This window comes from Symphalangus syndactylus, chromosome X (genome assembly GCF_028878055.3).
Source record: "Symphalangus syndactylus isolate Jambi chromosome X, NHGRI_mSymSyn1-v2.1_pri, whole genome shotgun sequence".
NCBI classification, from domain to species: Eukaryota; Metazoa; Chordata; class Mammalia; order Primates; family Hylobatidae; genus Symphalangus; species Symphalangus syndactylus.
Genome location: NC_072447.2, coordinates 72,833,811 through 72,860,164, shown reverse-complemented (window position 1 = coordinate 72,860,164; position 26,354 = coordinate 72,833,811). Strand labels below are relative to the sequence as shown.

Below are 26,354 nucleotides of genomic sequence, written 5' to 3'. Positions count from 1 at the left end.
CAAGGAAATAAGAGAGGACACAAACAAATGTAAAAACATTCCATGCTTATGGATAGAAAAGTAATTCATAGATTCAATGCTATTCCCATCAAGCTACCATTGAATTTATTCACAGAATTAGGAAAAACTACTTTAAATTTCATGTGGAACCAAAAAAGAGCTCGTATAGCCAAGACAATCCTAAGCAAAAAGAACAAAGCTGGGGACATCAGGCTACCTGACTTCAAATTATACTACAAGGCTATGGTAACCAAAACACCATGGTACTGGTACCAAAACAGATATATAGACCAACAGAACAGAACAGAGGCCTCAGAAATAACACCACACATCTACAACCATCTGATCTTTCACCAATCTGACGAAAACAAGCAATGGGGAAAGGATTCCCCATTTAATAGATAGTGTTGGGAAAACAGGCTAGCCATATGCAGAAAACTGAAACTGGACCCCTTCCTTACACCTTATACAAAAATTAACTCAGGATGGGTTAAAGACTTAAATGTAAGACCTAAAATCATAAAAAAGAAAACCCAAAAAGAAAACCCTAAAAGAAAACCCAGGCAGTACCATTCAGGATATAGGCATGGGCAAAGACTTCATGACTGGAACACCAAAAGCAATTGCAACGAAAGCAAAATTGACAAACGGGATCTCATTAAACTAAAGAGCTTCTGCACAGCAAAAGAAACTATCATCAGAGTGAACAGGCAACCTACAGAATGGGAGAAAATTTTTGCAATCTATCCATCTGACAAAGGTCTAATATCTAGATTCTACAAGGATCTTAAACAAGTTTACTAGAAAAAACCAACCCCATTAAAAAGCGGGCAAAGGATATGAACAGACACTTCTCAAAAGAAGACATTTATGTGGCCAACAAACATGAAAAAAAGCTCGTCATCACTGGTCATTAGAGGAATGCAAGTCAAAACCAAAATGAGATAGTATCTCATGGCAGTTAGAATGATGATCATTAAAACGTCAGGAAACAACAGAAGCTGGAGAGGATGTGGAGAAATAAGAAAGCTTTTATAATAATTGCAAAAATTTTCTCCCATTCTTTAGGTTGCCTGTTCCCACTGATAATAGTTTCTTTTCCTGTGCAGAAGCTCTTTAGTTTAGTTAGATCCCTTTTGTCAATTTTGGCTTTTGGTGCCATTATTTTTGGTGTTTTGGACATGAAGTCTGTGCCCATTACTATGTCCTGAAAGGTATTGCCTAGGCTTTCTTTTAGGATTTTTATGATTTTAGGTGTTATGTTTAAGTCTTTCTTCCATCTTGAGTAAATCTTTGTGTGAGGTGTAAGTAAGGGGCCCAGTTTCAGTTTTCTGCATCTGGCTAGCCAGTTTTGCCAACACCATTTATTAAATAGGGAATCCTTTCCCCATTGCTTGTTTGTGTCAGGTTGGTCAAAGATCAGATGGTTGTAGATGTGTGGTGTTATTTCTAAGGCCTCTGTTCTGTTCTATATATCTGTTTTGGTACCAGTACCATGCTGTTTTGGTTCCTGTAACCTTGTAGTATAGTTTGAGGCCAGGTAGTGTAATGCCTCCAGCTTTGTTCTTTTTGCTTAGGAGTGTCTTGGCTATGCGGGCTCTTTTTTGGTTCCGTATGAAGTTAAAAGTAGTTTTCTTCCAATTCTGTGTATAAAGTCAATGGTAGCTTGATGGGGATAGCATTGAATCTATAAATTACTTTGGGCAGTATGGCAATTTTTACGATACTGATTCTTCCTGTCCATAAGCATGGAATATTTTTCCATTTGTTTGTGTCCTCTCTTATTTCCTTGAGCAGTGAAGTTCTCCTTGAAGATATCCTTCACATCCCTTGAAAGTTGTATTCCTAGGTATTTTATTCTCTTAGTAGCAACGGTGAATGGGAGTTCACTCATGATTTGGCTCTCTGTGTGTCTATTATTGGTGTATAGGAATGCTTGTGATTTTTGCCCACTGATTTTGTATCCTGAGACTTTGCTAAAATTGCTTATCAGCTTAAGGAGATTTTGAGATGAGACAATGGGGTTTTCTAAATATATGATCATGTCATCTGCAAACAGAGACAATTTGACTTCCTCCCTTCCTATTTGAATACCCTTTATTTCTTTCATTTGCCTGATTGCCCTGGCCAGAAATTCCAATATTATGTTGAATAGAAGTGGTGAGAGAGGGCATCCATGTCTTGTGCCGGTTTTCAAAGTGAATGCTTCCAGCTGTTGCCCATTAAGTATGATATTCGCTGTGGATTTGTCATAAATAGCTCTTATTATTTTGAGATACATTTCATTGATACCTAGTTTATTGAGAGTTTTTAGCATAAAGGGATGTTGAATTATGTCACAGGCCTTTTCTGCATCTAGTGAGATAATCATGTGATTTTTGTCATTTGTTCTGTTTATGTGATGGATTGCATTTATTGATTTGCATATGTTGAACTAACTTTGCATCCCAGGTATGAAGCCAGTTCGATTGTGGTGGATAAGCTTTTTAATGTGCTGCTGGATTCGGTTTGCCAGTATTTTCTTGAGGATTTTCGGTTTTTTTTGTTTGTTTGTTTGTTTGTTTGTTTGTTTTGAGACAGAGTCTCGCTCTGTCGCCCAGGCTGGAGTGCAGTGGCGTGATCTCGGCTCACTGCAAGCTCTGCCTCCCAGGTTCACGCCATTCTCCTGCCTCAGCCTCCCAAGTAGCTGGGACTACAGGTGCCCACGACCATGCCCGGCTAATTTTTTTGTATTTTTAATAGAGACGGGGTTTCACCATGTTAGCTAGGATGGTCTCGATCTCCTGACTTCGTGATCCACCCGCCTTGGCCTCCCAAAGTGCTGGGATTACAGACTTGAGCCACCGCACCCGGCCTTTATTGAGAATTTTCACATCGTTGTTCATCAGGGATATTGGCCTGAAATTTCCCTTTTTTGTTTTGTCTCTGCCAGGTTTTGGTACCCAGATGATGCTAGCCTCATAAAACGAGTTAGAGAGTATTCCCTCTTTTTCTGTTGTTTGGAATAGTTTCAGAAGGAGTGGTACCAGCTCCTCCTTGTACCTCTGGTAGAATTCGGCTGTGAATCCGTCTGGTCCTGGACTTCTTTTGGTTGGTAGTCTATTAATTACTGCCTCAATTTCAGAACTTGTTATTGGTCTATTCAGGGATTCGACTTCTTCCTGGTTTAGACTTGGGGGGGGTATTTGTCCAGGAATTTATCCATTTCTTCTAGATTTTCTAGTTTATTTGCCTAGAGGTGTTCATAGTATTCTCTGATGATAGTTTGTATTTCTGTGGGATCAGTAGTGATATGCCCTATGTCGTTTTTTATTGTGTCTATTTGATTCTTCTGTCTTTTCTTCTTTATTAGTCTGGCTAGCAGACTATCTATTTTGATGATTTTTTTCAAAAACCAGCTCTTGAATTCATTGATTTTTTTGAAGGTTTTTTCATGTCTCTAGCTCCTTCAGTTCTGCTGTGATCTTAGTTAATTCTTGTCTTCTGCTAGCTTTTGAATTTGTTTGCTCTTGCTTCTCTAGTTCTTTTCATTGTGATATGAGGGTGTCGATTTTAGATCTTTTCTGCTTTCTCTTGTGGGCATTTAGTGTTATAAATGCCCCCTCTACACACTGCTTTAATTGTGTCCCAGAGATTCTGGTACGTTGTGTCTCTCTTCTCATTGGTTTCAAACAACATCTTTATTTCTGCCTTCATTTCATTATTTACCTAGTAGTCATTCAGGAGCAGATTGTTCAGTTTCCACGTAGTTGTGTGGTTTTGAGTGAATTTCTTAATTCTGAGTTCTAATTTAATTGCACTGTGGTCTGAGAGACTATGATTTTCATTGTTTTGCATTTGCTGAGGAGTGTTTTACTTCTAATTATGTGGTAAATTTTAGAATAAGTGCAATGAGGTGCTGAGAAGAATACATATTCTTTTGGTTTGGAGTGGAGAGTTCTGTAGATATCTATTAGGTCTGCTTGGTCTAGAGCTGAATTCAAGTCCTGAATACTCTTGTTAATTCGCTGTTTCGTTGATCTGTCTAATATTGACAATGGGGTGTTAAAGTCTCCCACTATTATTTTGTGGGAGTCTGTGTTTCTTTGCAGGTCTCTAACAACTTGCTTTATAAATCTGGGTGTTCCTGTATTGGGTGCATATATATTTAGAATAGTTAGCTCCTCTTGTTGCATTGATCCCTTTACCATTATGTAATGCCCTTCTTTGTCTCTTTTGACCAACAAACACAACCAACAGGTTAGTTTCAAGTCTGCTTTACCAAAGATTAGTATTGCAACCCCTGCTTCTTTTTTTTTTCTTTCCATTTGCTTGGTAAATATTACTCTGTCCCTTTACTTTGAGCCTATTTGTGTCTTTGCATGTGAGATGCGTCCCCTGAATACAGCACACTGATGGATCTTGACTCTTTATCCATTTTGCCAGTCTGTGTCTTTTAATTGGGGCATTTAGCTCATTTACATTTAAGGTTAATATTGTTACGTGTGAATATGATACTGTCAATTTGATGCTAGCTGGTTATTTTGCCCGTTTGTTGCAGTTTCTTCATAGTGTCTTTACAATTTGTTGTTTTTGCAGTGGCTTGTACCTGTTGTTTCTTTCTATGTTTAGTGCTTCCTTCAGGAGGTCTTGTAAGGCAGGCCTGGTGGTGACAGAATCTCTCAGCATTTGCTTGTCTGTGAAGGATATTTTTTCTCCTTCACTTATAAAGCTTAGTTTGGGTGGATATGAAATTCTGGGTTTAAAATTCTTTTCTTTAAAAATATTGAATATTGGCCCCCACTCTCTTCTGGCTTCTAGGGTTTTTGCAGAGAGATCTGCTGTTAGTCTCATGGGCTTCCCTTTGTGGGTAACCTGACCTTTCTCTCTGGCTGCCCTTAACATTTTTTCCTTTGTTTCAACCTTGGTGAATCTGACAATTATGTGTCTTGGAGTTGCTCTTCTCAAGGAGTATCTTTGAGGTGTTCTCTGTATTTCCTGAATTTGAATGTTGGCCTGTCTTGCTAGGTTGGTGAAGTTCTCCTAGATAATATCCTGAAGAGTGTTTTCTCTGTTGGTTCCATTCTACCCATCACTTTCAGGTACACCAATGAAATGTAGGTTTGGTATTTTCACATAGTCCCATATTTCTTGGAGGCTTTGTTCATTCCTCTTTATTCTTTTTTCTCTAATCTTGTCTTCATGCTTTATTTCATTAATTTGATCTTCAGTCTCTGATATCCTTTCTTCTGCTTGGTCAATTTGGCTATTGATTCTTGTGTATGCTTCACGAAGTTCTTGTGCCATGGTTTTCATCCCCATCAGGTCATTTATGTTCTTCTCTAAACTGGTTATTCTAGTTAGCAATTCCTCTAACCTTTTTCAATGTCCTTAGCTTCCTTGCATTGTGTTAGAACATGCTCCTTTAGCTCAGAAGAGTTTGTTATTACCCACCTTCCAAAGCCTAATTGTGTCTGTTCATCAAACTCATTCTCCATCTGGTTTTGTTCCCTTGCTGATGAGGAGTTGTGATCCTTTAGAGGAGAAGAGGCATTCTGGTTTTCAGCCTTTTTGTGCTGGTTCCTCCCCATCTTTGTAGATTTATTTACCTTTGGTTTTTATGTTAGTGACCTTAGAATGGGGTCTCTAGGTGGATGTGTTATTCCTCTATGTTTGTTAGTTTTCCTTCTAACAGTCAGGCCTCTCTGCTGCAGGTCTGCTGGAATTTGCTGGAGGTCCACTCCAGACCCTGTTTTCCTGGGTATCACCAGCAGAGGCTGCAGAACAGCAACAATTGCTGCCTGTTCTTTCCTCTGGAAATTTTCTCCCATAGGGGCACCTGCCAGATGCCAGCCAGAGCTCTCCTGTATGTCGGCCCCTACGGAGAGGTATCTCCCACTCAGGAAACATGGGGGTCAGGGACTCACTTGAGGAGGCAGTCTGTCCTTTTTTTTTTTTTTTTTTTTTTGAGATGGAGTCTCACTCTGTCGCCCAGGCTGTCGCGCCTCCTGGGTTCACGCCATTCTCCTGCCTCAGCCTCTCTGAGTAGCTGGGACTACAGGCGCCCGCCACCACGCCCGGCTAATTTTTTGTATTTTTAGTAGGGACGGGGTTTCACCGTGGTCTCGATCTCCTGACCTCGTGATTCGCCCGCCTCGGCCTCCCAAAGAGCTTGAACGCTGTGCTGGGAGGTCCACTGCTCTCTTCAGAGCTGTTACACAGGGACTTTTAAGTCTGCTGAAGCTGTGCCCACCGCCACCCCTTCCCACTGGTGCTCTGTCCCAGGGAGATAGGGGTTTTATCTATAAGTCCCTGACTGGGGCTCCTGCCTTTTTCTTCAGAGATGCCTCGCCCAGAGAGGAGAAATCTGGCAGTCTGGCCACAGCAAATTTGCTGAGCTGCCATGGGCTTCGCCCAGTTTGAACTTCCCTGAGGCTTTTTTATATTGTGAGGGGAAAACCACCTACTCAAGCCTCAGAAATGGTGGACGCCCCTCCCCCCACCAAGCTCGAGTGTCCCAGTTGATATTAGACTGCTGCTGTGCTGGCAGAGAGAATTTCAAGCCAGTGGATCTTAGTTTGCTGGGCTCGGTGGGGTTGGAACTCACTGAGCAAGACTACTTGGCTCCCTGGCTTCAGCCGCTTTCCAGGGGAGTGAACGTTTTTTCTTGCTGGCGTTTAGGGTATGGGAAAAAAAAAAAAACCCTGCAGCTAGTTCAGTGTCTGCCCGAAGGGCTGCCCAGTATTGTGTTGGAAACCCAGGGTCCTGGTGGTGTAGGCACCAAAAGGGATCTCCTGGTCTGGGGGTTGTGAAGACTGTGGGAAAAGCACAGTATGTGAGTTATAGTGCACAATGCAGTCCCTAATGGCTTCCCTTGGCTGGGAGATGGAGTTCCCCGACCCCTTGCACTTCCCGGTTGAGGCGATGCCCCACCTTGCTTTGGCTCGTCCTTCTTGGTCTGCACCTACTGTCCAACCAGTCCCAGTGAGATGAACTGTGTACCTCAGTTGGAAATGCAGAAATCACCCACCTTCTGTTTTGATCTCACTGCGAGCTGCTGACAGAGCTGTTCCTATTTGGCCATCTTGCCAGCAATCAGGACACAAATTTTCTGATATCGAGAATGAAATAGAGGATATTGCTGCAGACCCCATAGGCATCAAAAGAATAACAGCCATGAACAACTGTGTATGTGTAAATTGGACAAATTGCATGAAATGGACCAGTTCATCCAAACACTACCACAGTTCACCTACAATATATTAGAGAATTTGAATAATCCTGTGTCACTATTTAGGAAATTGAATTTGTAATTTAACAGTTTCCAAAAATTGAATCTTCAGGCCCAGATGTTACAATGGAGTAAAAATGTTAAAAATTTTGGAGAATATTCCAAATGTTTAAGGAGAATCTTCCAGTCACTGCAATCTGTTTCTCAGGAAGCCACAGTCTTAGGGGAAGGGGGAGAGCACTACAACAAGGTAACACTCTGTGGGACAAAAGAATCTGAATAGCACGTCTTCTCTCCCAGGTCTCTCTGCTGATAGGAACAGAGGTGTCTATCTGATCTGAATAGCCAAAACACTGGGACAAGGGTGAGGCTGTGAGGTGGATAGCTTTCCTGCTTGCCTGGCAGGGGAGTTGAGGTAGCTCCCACTCTTCACCCTTATAAAACCTCAGCACATCTAATTGAGAGCTCCTCCAGCACCCTCATCAAGTCAGGGGTCTTAGCCTATCATTATGTATGACATCTACCCACCTGCCTTAGCTACAACTGGTGCATATACAGGGATACCTTTCCTCTTGACCTGAAGCCTGAATCATCAACTCAGCAAATATAAAAATGGGGGAAAATTAAATAAACAAATAAAGTGTACACCATGAGAGAAGGAAATAAGCTTTAAGAGATCACTGCCATTCCGACCCCATAAGAAACAGTGAACTTGCCCACACAACAAGAACTTAACTACTAAAACCATCATCTGGGGAAGCCAGTTAGAAAGGATTCTCTATAAATAAGGAACTCATACAGAGTTTTCATCCTAAAATCACCAAGAATCAAACTAGGCTAAAATAAACATTAAAGTATGATTCTTAAGAAAGAAAAAAAGAAGTTTAAAAAAACCACAGTCCAATAAAAAATAAATTCAAGAACAATTTGATTAGTCTACCCAAATGAGAAGGAACCAGAAAAGTAATTCTGGTAATATGACAAGAGAGGGTTCTAAATCATCCTGAAAGCATCCTACTAGCTCCCCAGCATTGGATACAAACCAAGAAGAAATCTCTGAAGTGCCAGATAAAGAATTCATAAGGTTGATTATTAAGCTATGCAAGAAGACAACAGAGAAAGGTGAAAACCAACTTAAATTTTAAAAAATAAGGATATAATTAAAAATTTTTCAGAGGAATAGATATTATAAAGGAAAAAACAATGAGAGCTACTGGAATTGAAAGACACACTTAGGGAAATACAAAATACAGTGGAAAATTTTAACAATAAGCTAGAACAAGTAGAAGAAAGAATTTCAGAGCTTGAAGACAAGACTTTCAAAATAACCCAAACAGACAAATACAAATAAAAAAGAATAAAGTAAATGAACAAAGTCTCCAAGGAATATGGGATTATGTAAAATGACCAAACCTAAGAATAAGTGGTGATTCTAAGAAAGAACAGAAATCTAAAAGTTTGGAAAATTTATTTGAGGGAATAATTGAGGAAAACTACCCTGGCCTTGTTAGAGGTCTAGACAGCCAAACTGAAGAAGTCAAAAGAACTCCTGGGAAATTCATTCCAAAACAATCATCATTAAGGCACAGAGTCATCAGGTTATCTAAAGTCAAGATGAAAAAAACATAATTTTAAGAGCTGTGAGATAAAAGATAACCTATAAAGCAAAACCTATCAGATTAACAGCAGATTTCTCAGCAGAAACTTTACAAGCCAGAAGGGGTTGGAGTCTTACCTTTTGCCTCCTGAAACAAAATAATGGTCACCCTAAAATTTTCTATCTAGCAAAACTAAGCTTCATAAATGAAAGGAAGATAAAGTCTTCTTCAAAAACAAATCCTGACAGAATTTGCCACCACCAAACAAGCACTACAATAAATGCTTAAAAGAGTTCTAAATGTTGAAAGAAAACCTTGATATACACAAAAATATAACCTCAACAGTACCTCACATTTCAGTACTAACATAGAATGTAAATAGGCCTCAATGCTACACTTAAAAGATACATAATGGCAGAATGAATTAAATAAACCCACCAACCAAGTATCTGTTGTTTTCAAGAGACTCACCTAATGCATAAGGACTCATGTAAGCTTAAGGTAAAGGGGTGGTAAAAAATATTCCACACAAATGGAAACCAAAAGCAAGCAGGAGTAGCTATTCTTATGCCAGACAAAATAGACTTTAAAGCAACAACAGTTTTAAAAAAAAGACAAGCAAGGACATTATATAATGATAAAAGGATTAGCCCAACAGGAAAATATCACCATCCTAAATTATATGCGCCTAACACTGGAGCACCTAAATTTATAAAACAATTGGTACTAGACATAAGAAATGAGACAAACAACAACACAATAATATTGGAGGACTTCAATACTATACTTACAGCACTAGACAGATCATCAAGACAGAAAGTCAACAAAGAAACAGTGGACTTAAACTACAGCCTAGAACAAATAGGCTTAACATATATTTACAAAACATTCTTTCCAACAACTACAAAATATACATTCTTTTTTCCAGTGTATGGAACATTCTCCAAGATAGACCATATCATAGGTCACACAACAAGTTTCTATAAATTTAAGAAAATCAAAATTATATCAAGCATTTTCTCAGACCACAGGGGAATAAAATTGGAAATCAACTTCAAAAAGAACCCTCAAAACTATAGAAATACATGGAAAGTAAGTAATCTGCTCTTGAATGAGCTTTGGGTCAACAATGAAATCAGGATAGAAATTTAAAAATTATTTGAAATGAATGATAATAGTTACGCAGCTTACGAAAACCTGTGGGATACAGCAAAAGTGGTGCTAAGACACAAGTTCATGGTGTTAAATGCCTAAATCAAAAAGTCTGAAAGAGCACAAATGGACAACCCAATGTCACACCTCAAGGAACAAGGGAAACAAGAACAAACTAAACTCAAACGCAGCAGAAGAAAAGAAATAACAAAGATCAGAGCAAAACTCAATGAAACTGGAACAAACAAAAACAATACAAAAGATAAATGAAACAAAAAAGCTGATTCTCTGAAAAGATAAACAAAATTGATAGACTGTTAGTGAGATTAACCAAGAAAAGATCTAAATGAACTCAATCAGAAATGAGACTGGAGATATTACAACTGATACCACGGAAATACGAAAGATTATTGAAGTGTACTATGAACACCTTTTCACACACAAACTAGAATGTGTAGAGGATATGGACAAGTTCCTGGAAATATACAAGCCTCCTAGATTAAATCAGGAAGAAATAGAAACCCTGAACAGACCAATAACAAAAAGCAAGATTGAAACTGTAATTTTAAAATTGCCAGCAAAGTAAGTTCAGAACCAGATGGATTCACAGCTGAATTCTATCAGGCATTCAAATAAGAATTGGTACCAATCCTACTGAAACCATTCCAAAAGACAGAAAAAGAAGAAATCCTCATTAAATCATTCTATGAAGCCAGTGTCACCCCAATACCAAAACCAAGAAAGAACACAACCAAAAAAGCTACAGACCAATACCCTGATGAACATAGATTCAAAAATCCTCAGCAAAATACTAGCTACCCAAATCCAACAGCATATTAAAAAGATAATACACCATGATCAAGTCAGTTTTATCATAGGGATGCAGGTATAGTTTAACATACACAAGTCAATAAATGTGATACATCACATAAACAGAATCAAAATAAAAAATCATATGATTATCTCAATAGATGCAGAAAAAACATCTGATAAAATTGAGCATCCCTTTTTTTTTATAAAAACACTCAAAAAAACTGGCATAGAAGAGACATACCTCAAGATAATAAAAGCCATCTATGACATACCCACAGGCAGCATTATACTGAATGGGGAAAAATTGAAAACATTCCCCCTGAGAACTGGAACAAGACAAGGATGCCCATTTTCACCACTTCTATTGAACATAGTACTGGAAGTCATAGCCAGTGTAATCAGACAAGAGAAAGAAGTAAAGAGCATCCAAATTGGAAAAGTGGAAGTCAAAATGTCACTGTTTGCCAATGATATGATCATATGCCTAGAATACCCTAAAGAATAATCCAAAAGCTCCTTGACCTGATAAACGAATTCAGTAAAGTCTCAGGATACAACATCAATGTACACAAATCAGTAGCACTGCTGTATACCAACAATGACTAAACTGAGAATCAAATCAAGAAGTCAACCCATTTTACAACAGCTGCAAAAATAATAATAATAAAATATTTAGAAATATACTTAACCAAGGAGGTGAAAGATATCTACAAGGAAAACTACAAAACACTCCTAAAAAAGATCATAGATGACACAAGCAAATGGCAACATATTCCATGCTTATGGAGGGGTAGAATCAATAATATGAAAATGACCATACTACCCAAAGTAATCCACAGATTCAATGCAATTCTAATCAAAATACCATCATCATTCTTCACAGAACAAGAAAAAAGCAATCTAAAATTCATATGGAACCAAAAGAGAGCCCACATGGCTAAAGCAAGACTAAGAAAAAGGAACAAATCTGGAGGCATCACATTTCCCGACATCAAATTATACTACAAAGTTATAAGCTACCAAAACAGCATGGTAATGGTATAAAAGTAGGCATGAAGACCAATGAAAGAGAATAGAAAACCCAGAAATAAGGCCAAATACTTACAGCCTTCTGTAAGTATTGACAAAGCATAAAAAAACATAAAGTGGGGAAAGGACACCCTATTCAATAAATGGTGCTGGGAAAGCTGGTAAGCTACATGTAGAAGAATGAAATTAGATCCTCACCCCTCACCTGATACAAAAATTAACTCAAAATGGATCAGAGACTTAAATCTAAGAACTGAAACTATAAAAATACTAGAAGATAGCATTGGGAAACTTTTCTGGACATTGGCTTAGGCAAAGAATTCATGACTAAGACTCCAAAAGCAAATGCAACTAAAACAAAAATAAATAAATGGGACCTAATTAAACTAAAAATCTTCTGTACAGTGAAATTATCAGCAGAGTAAACAGACAGCCTATAGAGTGGGGGAAAATATTTGCAAACTATGCATCTGACAAAGGACTAATACCCAGAATCTACAAGGAACTCAAACAAATAAGCAAAAACAAAACAAAAAAATCCCATCAAAAAGTGAGCAAAGGGGCAGGCGCGGTAACTCACGCCTGTAGTCCCACAACTTTGGGAGTCCAAGGAAGGCAGATTACTGGAGGCCAGGATTTTGAGACTAGCCTGGCCAATATGGCAAAACCCTGTCTCTACTAAAAAGAAAACACAAAAATTAGCTGGGCACGGTGGCTTATGCCTGTGGTCCCAGGTATTTGGGAGGCTGAGGCATGAGAATTGCTTGAGCCTGAGAGGTGGAGGTTGCAGTGAGCCGAGATCATGCCACTGTACTTCAGCCTGGGTGACAGTGAGACTCTGCTTCAGAAAAAAAAAAAAAAAAAAAAAAAGAAGAAGAGGAAGAGGAGCAGGCAAAGGACATGAATAGGAAATTCTCAAAAGAAGATATAGAAATGGCTAATAATCATATGAAAAACCTGCTTAACATCATTATACTATACTACAAGGCTGCAGTAACCAAAACAGCATGGTATTAGTACCAAAACAGATATATAGACCAATGGAACAGAACGGAGGCCTCAGATGTAATGCCACACATCTACAACCATCTGATCTTTGACAAACCTGACAAAAACAAGTGATGTGGAAGGGATTCCCTATTTAATAAATGGTGTTGGGAAAACTGGCTAGCCATATGCAGAAAAATTAAATGGGACACCTTCCTTACACCTTATACAAAAATTAACTCAAGATGGATTACAGACTTAAATGTAAGACGTAAAACCGTAAAATTCCTAGAAGAAAATCTAGGCAATACCATTCAGGACATAGGCATGGGCAAAGACTTCATGAGTAAAACACCAAAAGAAATGGCAACAAAAGCCAAAATTGACAAATGGGATGTAATTAAACTAAAGAGCTTCTGCAGAGCGAAAGAAACTATCATCAGAGTGAACAGGCAACCTACAGAATGGGAAAAAATTTTTGCAATCTATCCATCTGACAAAAGTCTGTTATCCAGAATCTACAAGGAACTTAAACAAATTTACAAGAATAAAACAAAGAACCCCATCAAAAAGTGGGTGAAGGATATGAACAGACACTTTTCAAAAGAAGACACTTAAGTGGCCATCAAACATATGAAAAAAGCTCATCATCACTGGTCATTAGAGAAATGCAAATCAAAACCAAAATGAGGTACTATCTCATACCAGTTAGAATGGTGATCATTAAAAAGTCTGTAAACAACAGATGCTGATTATGTGGAGAAATAGGAATGTGTTTACACTGTTGGTGGAAGTGTAAATTAGTTCAACCATTGTGGAAGATGGTGTGGTGATTCCTCAAGGATCTAGAACCAGAAATACCGTTTGACCCAGCAATTCCATTACTGGATATATACCCAAAGGATTATAAATCATTGTACTATAAAGACACATGCACACATATGTTTACTGCAACACAGTTCACAATAGCAAAGACTTGGAACCAACCCAAATGCCCATCAATGATAGACTGGATAAAGAAAATGTGGCACTTATACACCATGGAATACTATGCAGCCATTAAAATGGATGAGTTTATGTCCTTTGCAGGGACATGGATGAAGCTGGAAACCACCACTGTCAGCAAACTAACACAGGAACAGAAAACTAAACATTACCTGTTCTCACTCATAAGTGGGAGTTGAACAAAAAGAACACATGGACACAGGGAGGGGAACATCACACACTGGGGCCTGTCGAGGTGGGGGGCTATGGTAGGGATAGCATTAGGAGAAATACCTAATGTAGATAACGGGTTGATGGGTGCAGCGAACCACCATGGTATGTGTATACCTATGTAACAAACCTGCACGTTCTGCCCATGTATCCCAGAACTTAAAGTATAATAATAAAAAAAGAAAGAAAAATTTGATAAATTGGACTTTTAAAAAAAAATTTAAATACTCTTCCAAAGACCCTTTCAAGGTGACAAAAAGGCAAGCCACTGAGTGGGAGAAAATATTTTCAAGCCACATGTCTGCCAAAGTACTCAAATCTAGAATATATAAAGAAGTATTAAAACTCAACAGTGAGAAAACAAATACGGTTTCCCTCAGTGTATATAGAGGATTGGTCCTAGGCCTCTACCTATACCAAAATTTGCACATATCCATACTCAATCTTACAGTCAGCCCTGAGTATACAAAATGTCAACCCTCCATATATGCAAGTATTACATCCTGCTAATACTGTATTTTTTATCCATATTTTGTTGAAAAAAATCCATGTACAAGTGAATCTATGCAGTTCAAACCCATGTTGTTCAAGGGTCAGTGGTAATCCAGTTAGAAAATAACCAAAGACATGAGCAGACATTTCATAGGAAAGGATATATGGATGGCAAATAAGTATGTGGAAAGGTGTTCCACATCAATGGGCATTAGGGAAATGCAAATTAAGATCACTTTGAAGTATCACTACATATTTATTATGATAGTTAAAGCAGTTGGCCAGGTGGAGGGACTGGATCGCTCATGTTTTGCTGGTGGGCATGTGAAATGATACACTCTGGAACAGTTGGGCAGTTTATTGAAAAGCTAAATGTGCAATTATCATATAACCCAGCAATTGTACTCTTGGATGAAAACTTATGGTTACCCTAAAACTTGTACATGGCTATTCATAGTGGCTTTATTCATAATTACCAAAAATTAGAATCAGTCTAGATGTCCTTTAATAGGCATTGTTTGAGATTGCCATTGCATGGTGGTAATAAAGAGTAGACCAACTTTAGTTGGTTTTATTTTTATATTTTAATTTTTTACACACAGCATACCCCCTTATTGTCTTCACCCCAGGGTAGACTGTTGTTACTGCCCTACACTTGATGCACCACTATTGAAAGATATTAGTGGCACCATCAAAGCCGGCAGTGACATTGCTGTCCCTCCGCTAAAGCAAGGACCAGGCTTCCCTCAGAGAAACTGACTTTACAAATAGTAAATAGAGGCTCTTTCTGAAACCTATCTTCGTAAACATATTTCCCTCTCCTAACAAGGAGTCTTGGCCCTTCTGCCCTTTAGTCAGGGTCTTGGTCCTTGGTATTTCTTGCCACAGGGTGCAATAGACAAAGGCTCCCAAACACCTTGGATGGAGGCAGACATTGTGGCTATGTACCTTGTACCCAAAGGATTAAGCTGCCATCTTGCTGGTGGCAGCCCTCCACCCCAGAGAGAGGAAATGCCACTGGTGCTTTGAGGAAGGCTTTGTGCCTTTGATTTTCCATGTCAAGTCAGCACTTAACTGTTACCCTGGACACATGAAGTGAAAAATCTTTGGTTTATTTTGGCATTAATGTCTCTTGCCCAACAACATGGGTTTCTGTAAACAGAAGTAGGCATGGAGGGAGGAGGGAGTATTAGATAAAAGGGACTCATCCAAGCAAGGCTAGCTGCACTATGCTGATTTCTATTAAATGGCAATGGGAGAGACCCTCTTATCCCTGATTTCAGTTAGTGGTGGTTACTTTCATCTTAATCGAATTAATTACAAATTGGGAAGGCTTCGGTCAGCTTCATAAAATGCTGTTATTTATATTGACATTTTTATGTGGCTTTAGCTAATATATTTTTTTAATTTTAGATTCAGGGGCTACATGTGTACATTTGTTATATGAATATATTGCATAATATTGAGGTTTGGGCTTCTAGTGTACCCATCACCCAAATAGTGGACATTGTACCCAATAGGTAATTTTTCAACCCTTATTCCCTTCCCATTCTCCCACTAATGATTATTATTTTAATCTCAGTAACCAGCAATATACCTGGTCACTCATGCATGTGCACACACACAAACCCTATTTGCTGTAGTGGAAACCACTATGGTGAAGGAGATATCCATGGTGGAAGAGTTGGGCGGAGTGGAGAAAGAAGGACCCTATCATTTGTTGACTGCCCACCATGTGCCACATACTCTGGTGACTTTACATGTCTTAGCTCATTTAATCCTCACCACATAATGTGTAAAGTAGATGCTATTATTATTCCTGTGTTACTGATGAGGAAGCCAAGGCTGAGGGAAGTGAGGTGAGATGATCAGATAATGTCACTCTTCTGGTGCTTAAAATTATAAAATTCCCCCTTCCACTAAGGATAAAAGTCCCAACTTGTCCCAGTCTCCAAGCTGTGTTTTAGGCCCTGTCAACCTCCCTAGTTTTATCTAGGCCCCTCTCCCTCTTGCAGTAGGTGCTCCAGCCACACTGCTCTTTACTCAGTTCCTTTAATGTGCCATATTCTTCTTCTGTGGGGCCATTACTCATGCTATTCTTTTTGTCTGGACTTTTCTCCTGTGTGCCCACCTGCACTCACCAGTGAACTCCTATTCATTCTTCAGGTCTCAGCTTAGATTTCACATTCTCAGTTCTCAGGGAAGCCTCCTCTGACTGTCCCCTTTACCCTATAGTGTCTCTCAGACTATGTTAGGTCCCTTTGTTGTATCCTTCTATCACGTTCTGCATCTCCTCCCTACCACTAATATGATTTTACATACAACCTTGTGTTCAGGATTGATTTTCTTCATTAGATGAAACTTGCTGTCTATATACTGTCTTGTTCTCTGCTCTATCCCTAGTACCTAGTACAATGCCTGGCACGTGATAAGTATTCAATAAATAATTATTGACTGAGTATATATTGAAACCCTCTATAATTAATACATAGTAAGTGCTCAATAAATATAGTTAAAATACAGTTGTTAGTGTTGTCCAAAAGCAAATAGTTAATCAGAGGCAGAACCAGGATTTATAATCGAAGTCTGAGTCTAAAGTGCATGCTTCTTTTATGATATGACTTTGTCTGCAGAAATAGGTTCTTGGCCCAGCACTGCCCTAACTGGTTGTATGACACTTAGGGTGAGACACTATACTACTCTGAATCTTAGTTTTCCCATCGGTAAAATGGTTACGGTAGTAAGCAAAGTTCAGATTTATCTTCATGTAACCTAGAAAAGGAGGAGAATAGAAGTCTAGATAGATGGGGAAATAAGCAAATAAGTAATTAACCAATACAAATCAGTATCTTCCCTCTGCAAGACAGTTGATGAGCTATAACAAGAACCCTTGATGTTTTTATGCCCTTCAGCCTGGTAACCCTGTTCAAAGGCAATATAGAGTAGTGGATGGTATGTAGGCTTCGATGTTAGAGAGCCCTGGGTTCAAATCCCAACATCTAATTTACTAGCTCTGTGGTACTGGGCAAGTTACCACCCTGAACCTCACTCAATTCCCTTCTCTACAAATGGGATAACACCCAGCTTTTAACCCGTTTCTAAGGTTAAAAAAAATACAATAACATGAAAAGATGTTTTCTCAGTATAGAAAGTGAAACTTCTCCCACCATCCTACCCACCTAACAGTTCTTTCTGTAGTTCTGTGCCATTGAAGGCTACCTCTTGAGGCAAGAGGCACAGGCAATGTTGAGAAAAGAGAGACTGAAGACAAGCAGGCTGATGTCAGAAGCCAGAGTCCAGTGTGTGGAGTTGGATTACACGTAGGATAGACTGGGGCAGAGGGGAAGATCAGCTACTGAGGGAGAAGAAAGGATACTACAAATCTGAGTAAGGGGATAATGGCTAGGCAGATCCTGAGAAGCATGGTAGGGAACCAGTGGGAAGACAACAACATGCCTTAGAGGGGACCCCTTTCAAAACTTTGTAGCCCTTTCCCAGAGGCAGGCTTCAAATGATCCTATTAAAGGCCCTTGAAACTGTGTTTCTTCCAAATCTTTTTCTTATTTAGTCACATGCATGTATGTTTTGAAATTGTAATCTTAGTGTGTACACTTTTTCAGCGAGTATCTTATCTTCAACATTTTCTATGTCACAAGTCTTCAGTGGCTGTCAAAAATCCTAATTTTTCTGAAAGCCCAGAAAGTACATCTCTGTATATTAACTTTTTGCTTCCTTGAATTACCTCCTTAAAATATATTCCCAAGTATAGGATTCCTGAGCCACAGGGTATACAATTGGGATTTAATGACCAAAACCAGGTTTTTGTTTTTCTAAGAAAGAAATTACCCACAATATCCTTTCCCCTTCCTTTTCTGGAACCGATAAACACACCCTCTAGAGTTGTGCTGTCTAATATGACAGCCATTAGCCACACGTGGCTGTTTAAATTTTAAGTTTGATTAAATAAAATTCAAAACTCAGTTCCTCAGTAGCACTGGCCACATTACAAGTGCTCAGTAGCCACATGTGCATAGTAGCTATTATACTGGACAGCACAGATACAAAACATTTCCATCACTGTAGTAAGTTTATCGGACAGTGCTTCCTTAGAGTTTCTCAAGAGATCATTTTTGGTTTCTTGCGTGGGAGTTCTTTGTGTTCAGGACTTTCCTGGGCATTGAGAGGCTATTTAGCATCTCTGGCCCATGTCCACTAAATGCCAGTAACACATTTCCTTGAGTCAATCTAACAGCCAAAACATTCCATATTTGCAAATGCCCCATAAGGGAACAAAATTAACTCCATTCGAGACCCACTGAGCTTTTAGAGGAAAACATCTCCTAACTTTTTCGAGACAAGGTCTTGCTCTGTCACCTAGGCTGGAGTGCAGTAGTGCAATCATAGCTTAAGCAATCCTCCTGCCTTATCCTCCTGAGTAGTTGAGACTACTGGCATGTACCACCATGCGTGGCTAATTCTTTCTTTCTTTCTTTCTTTTTCTTTTTCTTTTTTTTTTTGTTTTTTGTTTTTTTTTTTTTGTAGATATAAGGTCTCACTATGTTGCCCACGCTGGTTTCAAACTCCTGGGCTCAAGTGTTCCTCCTGCCTCTGTCTCCCAAATTGCTGAGATTACTGGCATGAGCCACTGCACCTGGCCTTCTTTTGTGAGATGGCCTCAGGTTGGCTCTGCCTGGCGAGGGGGAAGCTTGTAAAGATGGCTTAGAAAAAGAGTCCTGGCTCCATTTCTATTTTCTCCCTTCTTTTGCTGGCCTGTTTCCTGCTTTTTGCAAATTGCAGGAACAAGACCCTGCAGATGGAGAAGATCAAGGCTCGTTTGAAGGCTGAGTTTGAGGCACTTGAGTCAGAGGAAAGGCACCTGAAGGAATACAAGCAGGAGATGGACCTTCTGCTACAGGAGAAGATGGCCCATGTGGAGGAACTCCGACTGATCCACGCTGACATCAATGTGGTACGTGGCTGCCTGGAGCCTATCTCTAAAGCCCTGGAGAAAGAGGTAGTGGTGAATGATAGGGCTTCTCCTTGAGATGTGGCTTTGGCCAAGCTCGGGGAGCAGGCATCAGTGCAGGCTGTGGTAGAGTTGAAGAATTCAGGAGTTCTGAGATCCAGCCCTGGCTCTGTCACTAACTGACCATGTATCACTGGACAAGTCCCTTCTCTCTGGGCCTCATTTTCCCTCTCTGCACTATAAGAGGGACTCAGTACCCTCTAAATGTACTGATTTGATGTGCTGTCTTTCTGGGATTCTGGGAGTTGAGAGCTAGTCTTGGGGAAAAGCAGAGCAGGCAGCTGCCTCTGGAATGTAGTTTAAAGTGCTCCAAGCTTTCAGTCAGACCAAATGAATCATTTCTGCCTGCTACCAAAGTGGGGCTTCCTCATTGGTGTCTCCTTTGGAAACTCTTGGAACATGGAATATGAACTGTCTGCTAAGGTGGTAAGCTCCCCTCTTTTGGAGTTATTCAAGCAGCATCTTAATGGACACTTGTATGAGCTGCTGTACTGATGATTCCTTCACAAAGAAGGAGGTTGGCAGTCCTGACCAGTAAGGTCTTTTCAAACCCTTATCACCGATAACCATGAGGAATATATTTTTTAAATTTACTTTCGAAGGAACTAAGTTTATATTTCTGGGAAACTCATTTCTGTGGCAATACTCATTTTCTGATGTCGTCAGACCTAGGATCATAAAGGAAATATGAATGAGGTTTGGACAGTAAGCAATTGGGATTTTCTGTGTTAGAGATCGCAGAATTCTAGATCTCGTAAAGTATTGACAGTTTGGCTGCCAGCTAACCAATGATACAGGGCCAGTTAAATGAGGAAGATATTTGCCAGAAGGGCTAAGAATATAAGCCAGTGGATCTCAAACTTGAGCATGCATCAAAGCCACTTTGAGAGCCTAAGACACATATTGTTAGACTCCACCCCCGATTTTCTGACTTTGTATGTCTGAGGTGGAGCCTAAGAATATGCATTTCTGAGTTCCCAGGTGATGCTGATGCTGCTGATCCCTTGGGCACATTTTGAGAATCACTAATCTAGGAGAAAGACTGCTGGCCTGGGAGGTGGAAGCCCTAAGTCTTTGTGCAGGATTTGATGCTAAGATGTATTTCCCCAGGAAAGTCCCTTTTTCCCTTTGAGCCTCAGTTTTCTGTAAAATGGGAGTAAGGTGGACTAAATGAGCTCTGAAGGACATTCCAGCTCTAAGATACTGTATTTGAACAATACCATTTATTTAGCAGTAAATATTAATTTAGCCCCTTTACTGAGTGCTTTATATGAATTCTATCATTACATCTTCACCAAGATTGCATGAGTTAAGCACTAGATTATCACCATTATACAGATGAAGAAACTGAGGCTTGACCAGAGTTACATAGAGAGGGCCTGGGAGATCGAGGACTTGACTATAGACTGAACAAGTTCTGGAGCTTGTGCTATTATTCACTCAGCTATAGAGCCTCTCTGAGAACCTTAGGATCTTTTCTCTGTGCCTATTCCACTCTGTGTTCCAGATGGAAAACACTATCAAACAATCTGAGAATGACCTAAACAAGCTGCTAGAGTCTACAAGGAGGCTACATGATGAGTATAAGCCACTGAAAGAACATGTGGATGCCCTGCGCATGACTCTGGGCCTGCAGAGGCTCCCTGACTTGTGTGAAGAAGAGGAGAAGCTTTCCTTGGAGTAAGCTACCTGCCCCCAGTCCCTACAACATACCCTCCCTCTGACCCACATACATACCTACATACCTACACACACACGGGCATGTATACATACACAAAGCCTAGCCTGAAAGTCAGAGTTGCCTAGTTTTAGTCCCAGGCCTTTCAGTGGCTGACTCATTGTGTGATCTTGGGCAAGTCTCTATGCTAGCTTGTTAAAACAGAAGGAGGATTATTAAACTGGATGAATTACTAGATGAATTAGAACAACTACTAGGTGGCTTTTTAAATTCTTTGTGTGATATTGACAATACAAGACTATGTCTATAACTCTTAAGAGATCATTTCCCAAGTCAGGGTCTAGAAGGGGATATCTAGAAACCTCTAGAAACACAAAAGACTGAGCTTTCCTGGTCTTCAGGAAGTAGCCTGGGACTTCATCTCCTGGCTCAGAGTTAAAAACTAGGCTTGCCTTGCAGAGAGACAGAATTTGACCTGGTAGAGGAAATCATTTCATAAAGGTAGAGCAAGGTGTCTGTGGAGTTTGTGAGCTTCCTATTCTTAGAGATACATCACCAGAGGCCTTAGGACACTTAATAGGAATACTCAAAAGAGCATGAGATAGCAGATAGGACTGAATACCCTTTAAGGACCTTGCTAGCCCTAAGATTTCTTGGTCTTCTTGGCCTATCAGAGCTAAGGACCAAGAGGATTATCCTTCTCATCAGACATTGGGCCTAGTACCCAGGGACAATAGCCTTGTGCTTGGGAAGGTGTGGGGACCTTATAGAATGAGCCACAGCTCAACCCTTGGTTAAGAGGAGCCAGGTTCTTGTTGCTTTCAGAATGATCTAGCCAGTGTCTCTCATCTCCAAAGTTACTTTGAGAAGCAGAAAGCAGAATGGCAGACGGAACCTCAGGAGCCCCCTATCCCTGAGTCCCTGGCCGCTGCAGCCGCTGCCGCCCAACAGCTCCAAGTGGCTAGGAAGCAGGACACTCGGCAGACGGCCACCTTCAGGCAGCAGCCCCCACCTATGAAGGTAAGTGAGCTGGGTAATTGTTGTGGAGGAAGCAAAGTATCCTCCCATGGAAGGGCCGCTGAAGGCTAGTTCTGGGTCTTTGGCCTTATTTATGCTGGGCCTTCTTTTAATAGCCTTTGCTTGTGACACAGTGGAAGGGGTGACATGGGTGTGCTGTGTTGGACCCACAGGTTTTGTTGCCCCATGTTCCCAGAGGTGTTAGAATGCAGGGAGATCTTCAGGCCCTGCTAAAGTGCAATTCTAAAAGTTAGAAATGACTCTTACACAAATATGTAATGAGCATGTATCATAAATGAGGGAACCAACAGGATTATAAAGCTGGTTCCAGGAGCATTTGAGGAACAAATATCTATATAGTCAAGAAAGGAGAGGAAGGCTGAAACAAATTTGCAAAGTTAGATACAAAACTGGTTTACATCCCACAGGACAATAAAACTGTAACCTTTATAGTTACTTTTTCTTCCAAACAGAAGTAATTTGCATCTCTACTGGGCAAAAGCCATTTGCAGCTTATCAATGTAACATCACAGAGCCTGGGTCCTAATCAATTGGTAAATAGTCAAACAAACAGACATTCTTCTAGAGCAGGGGTCATCAAACTGCAGCCTACAGGTCAAATCTAATCTGTTCCCTGTTTTTGTTAAAGTTTTATTGGCCTACATGCATGTCTGTGTTTGCAAGCTATTGCAAACAACATGCATGCAAGCTATTGTCTATCACTTCTTTCATGCAAAACAGAATTGAGTAGTTGCAGCAAAGATCATATGATGTAAAAAGTCTAAAGTATTTGCTATCTTTGCCTTTACAGAAAATGTTTGTTGACTGCTATTCTAGAAAATTAAATAGTCCTTAAGTGGACCTGTTAGACAATGTTTCATTATAATGATGAATAGATGTGTAGTTCTCATTTTACCTTATCTTCTAGTTTTGTATACTTTTTCTCAACCCCCTTCTCTGAACTGAGTTATGTCCTTCCTTCCCGTCTTCTATGGCATCCAAGAATACTTGAGTCTACTCACTGATTATTGCTCCCTTCTGATGGGAAGTCACTTTGCTTTCTGGGCCCCTGGGGAATCAGAAGTCTAAGCTGTTGCCTGGAAGAATCTGAACACTAACTTTCTTTTTCCTGTGTCCCTCACCAGGCCTGCTTGTCATGTCACCAGCAAATTCACCGGAATGCACCTATATGCCCTCTATGCAAGGCCAAGAGTCGGTCCCGGAACCCCAAAAAGCCGAAACGGAAGCAGGATGAATAAAGAAAGGGAGAGCACATGAAGCTTTGCTAATTATAACCCCTCACCTTGACCAGAGTCATTTATGTCCTGATGTGAAACAACCCTTGCCCAACCCCATGAAGTCTCCTGTTTAATGTGATGGAAGCACAACCCCTCTCTCACTTTGCTCCTATTTCTTTCTGCTCTTGGGATTTCTGGTTTAGGAAGAGATGTGGTTCAGGTGCTAAACAGTGTGTCTGATGATCCCTTCTCTCCCACTCACATTTCAACCTCTGCCCTTGTTTGGAGCTAAGGGAAGGGCAAAAGTCTCAGATATGATTCTCTATCTCTTGTGCCTGAGGCCTGGAGCCTAAGGAGCTGTAGGGTCTGAGGGGCAGGGGAGGCCCATATCTTGTTTTAGGTAAAGGACCCAGTATTTCCCCTCCTTGTACTTTTGCCTTAGGTTCTGAAGGGACAATAGTCTTCACGTTGGATTCTCCAACAGGCTGGGTGCCTGTATCCCCCTGCTCCTATCCTCATCTCATCCTTAAGGCCCAGAGGTAGCTTGGACAAGCCCTCCTTTTCATAATCATTTGGGAGGCGTGGCTGTAATTCTTTAGCTTGCTCCACTCCTGTCTCCCAGATATACTAAAATTCTTAGGTACTAGGCTGTGTGTCTTGGGATCTTAAGATCAGTGAACCTTTCCCCAATATCTAGTCTTTGCAAATTCTAGTAGAAGATTTCCACAGTGAAATCAGTGAGCCAGACCAACTCTACATCTCCTGCCTAACCTACTGCCTAAGTCATTAGGGCTGAGAGCTCAGCTGTAGGGGCTTCCTTAGGCTGAGAGGGCCCCCAGGCTGACATCTGTGTTGGCTTTTGTTCAGAACCATTACTCTGGCACATGCTCAATGGTATATTGCAGGGAGGAGAGGAGAAGATTTAGATTTGAGTAAATGCCAATCACTTTACACATGAAGGTGGGTGGGACTTTCCTTCCATTCATCCCTTGCTATCTTGGATCTGGACTCTTCTGTAGCCTCAGTTCAGGAGAGCTGCTGGCCACTCCTGTCCTGTGGATTGTGCAGCCCTTTCCTCCCAAAAGAAAAGGCATCAGGCTCCCCAAGCCCCACAGCTCTCCTTTCCACCAAAGCCAGGTTTCCTGGTAAGGTCACTCGAAGATAAGGGATGGGGATGGGGGCTGACTGACAAAAAATTTTAGCCCCAGATCTCAGTACCTGGCTGGGGAGGGGGATATTTTTCCTTCCTTAAGTAGTTTTACATTGCCACAGTGTGTATGTGTTCACAATATAAAATGTTCCTCTGCTCTTTGAAAGTAAGAGTGTTGTGTCTGTACAAATCCTTTTAACATGCATTCATTGGAGTAAATTCTGAGTATCTACTGTGTATTGGATAATACAAAAGATGTAATGTCATTTACCTTTCTGGGTAGCTCTTGTTTGCTCTTATTCATTCCACCTTACAAATGAGAAAGCCAGGCACCAAGGATAATAATTTACCTAATTATCACAATAATTTCCATTTATTTAGCACCTACTCTGTGCCAGGTCCCCATGCAATTTGCTTAATATAAATGATTGTATTTGACTTCCAAAATACCTTACAAGCTAAGTATTCTTATCACCATTTAAAAAAATAAAAGGATACTGAACTTCCAAAAACTTAAAAGCTTTTTCAGAGTTAAACAGGTAGTAAGAGGAAATTGCAGGATTTGGAGCCAGCTTTGTCCAACTCCAGAGCTCATTTTTTTCTACTTCTTCTCCATGATCATTTTTAAGAAAACCTTTCTCCTTTTTGGAATGGCTTGATGATGAGAGTGGTTGAAATAACTTTGGAACTGAAATCAAGAACTGGGTGTCAAATGACTGATTCAGGGATATAAAGGCCTTGTTGCCTATAGGGATACAATAGGGAACAACTTTAAATGGATATCCCAGCTTCAGGGCTCCCTTAGAGTAAGCTGAGTTTGCCATTAAGACTGCATCACAGATAAGCATCTCCCTCTGTCTAATCCTGCTTCTTTACCTCCCCTTCCCTTCCACAGATGTTAATCCCAAGGGCTCCCTAAGTAATATCCTGTACACTAATCTGTCTCTGTGCTTGTCAGGGAATTCAACAGCTAAATAAAACCTCTCTGTGCCTCAGTGTCCTCATCTGGAAAATGGGGAAATATTAGCACTTATTTCATGGGATTGTGAACAATGTGAGGCACATAGTAAGCACTCATAAGTATTAACATCCTTTTATCCACTGTGCCTCTGGGTTTAGGTAGATTGGAACACTAGTCAAAAATTATACTACTCATCTTCCCTGATATCACCCCAGGTTTTGTATAGCTACAGGCCTGCTTTTGAAGTGGCTCAGGCTCACTGTGGGCAAAGGGAGGACACTCATCTGTGCAACTTGGAGTACACCTTAACCTGTATAGGCCTTAGTGAGTCCCTGTAAAGTACAGGAGGCATGGCCATAGCTCTGCATCCTTGACACAGTGGAGGTCAGGTCTGTCAATTATGTTGTAGTGACAGTAACAGGTTTTGAACTCTGAGCACCAACAGCCAGGCGAGCCATTTCCTAGGGATGCTTTTGAAGGGGAAGAGAATAATCATGTGTTGAGCACCTACACCTGCCAGCCACTTGGTGGGGCACTACTATCTCATGTAGTCTTTCTGGTTCATTTATCTATTGCCGGGAAACAAACCACACAAACACTTAATGGCTTAAAACAACCATCATTTATTTGCTCATGACTCTGCAGTTTGAGCAGAACTTGCTGGGAATGGCTAATTTCTGCTCTATGTGGTCTTGCCTCAGACGGTTTGACTAAGGCTGTAAGATCCAAGATGGCTGCACTCTAATCTGGCACCTCACCTGGGGTGGCTGGAACAGGAGTGGGCTGGA

General features: G+C 40.4%; 1 protein-coding gene across 4 annotated transcripts in view; it reads left to right on the top strand.

Annotated features, from left to right (window-relative positions):
• The window catches only part of ZC4H2 (zinc finger C4H2-type containing), a 122,407-nt gene extending 97,283 nt beyond the window's left edge, over positions 1 to 25,124 (top strand). For 3 of the 4 annotated variants that reach the window (XM_055267821.2, XM_063635301.1, XM_055267820.2), the window contains 4 exons: positions 19,294 to 19,465; positions 21,030 to 21,202; positions 22,058 to 22,220; positions 23,363 to 25,124. In XM_055267821.2, the coding sequence (XP_055123796.1) occupies positions 19,310 to 19,465; positions 21,030 to 21,202; positions 22,058 to 22,220; positions 23,363 to 23,476 (606 nt within the window). In that variant the 5' untranslated portion in view covers positions 19,294 to 19,309 and the 3' untranslated portion in view covers positions 23,477 to 25,124. The remainder of the gene's footprint in view (positions 1 to 19,293; positions 19,466 to 21,029; positions 21,203 to 22,057; positions 22,221 to 23,362) is intronic. The other variant, XM_055267822.2, reaches the window with a different exon arrangement.
• The last annotated feature ends 1,230 nt before the right edge of the window (positions 25,125 to 26,354 follow it).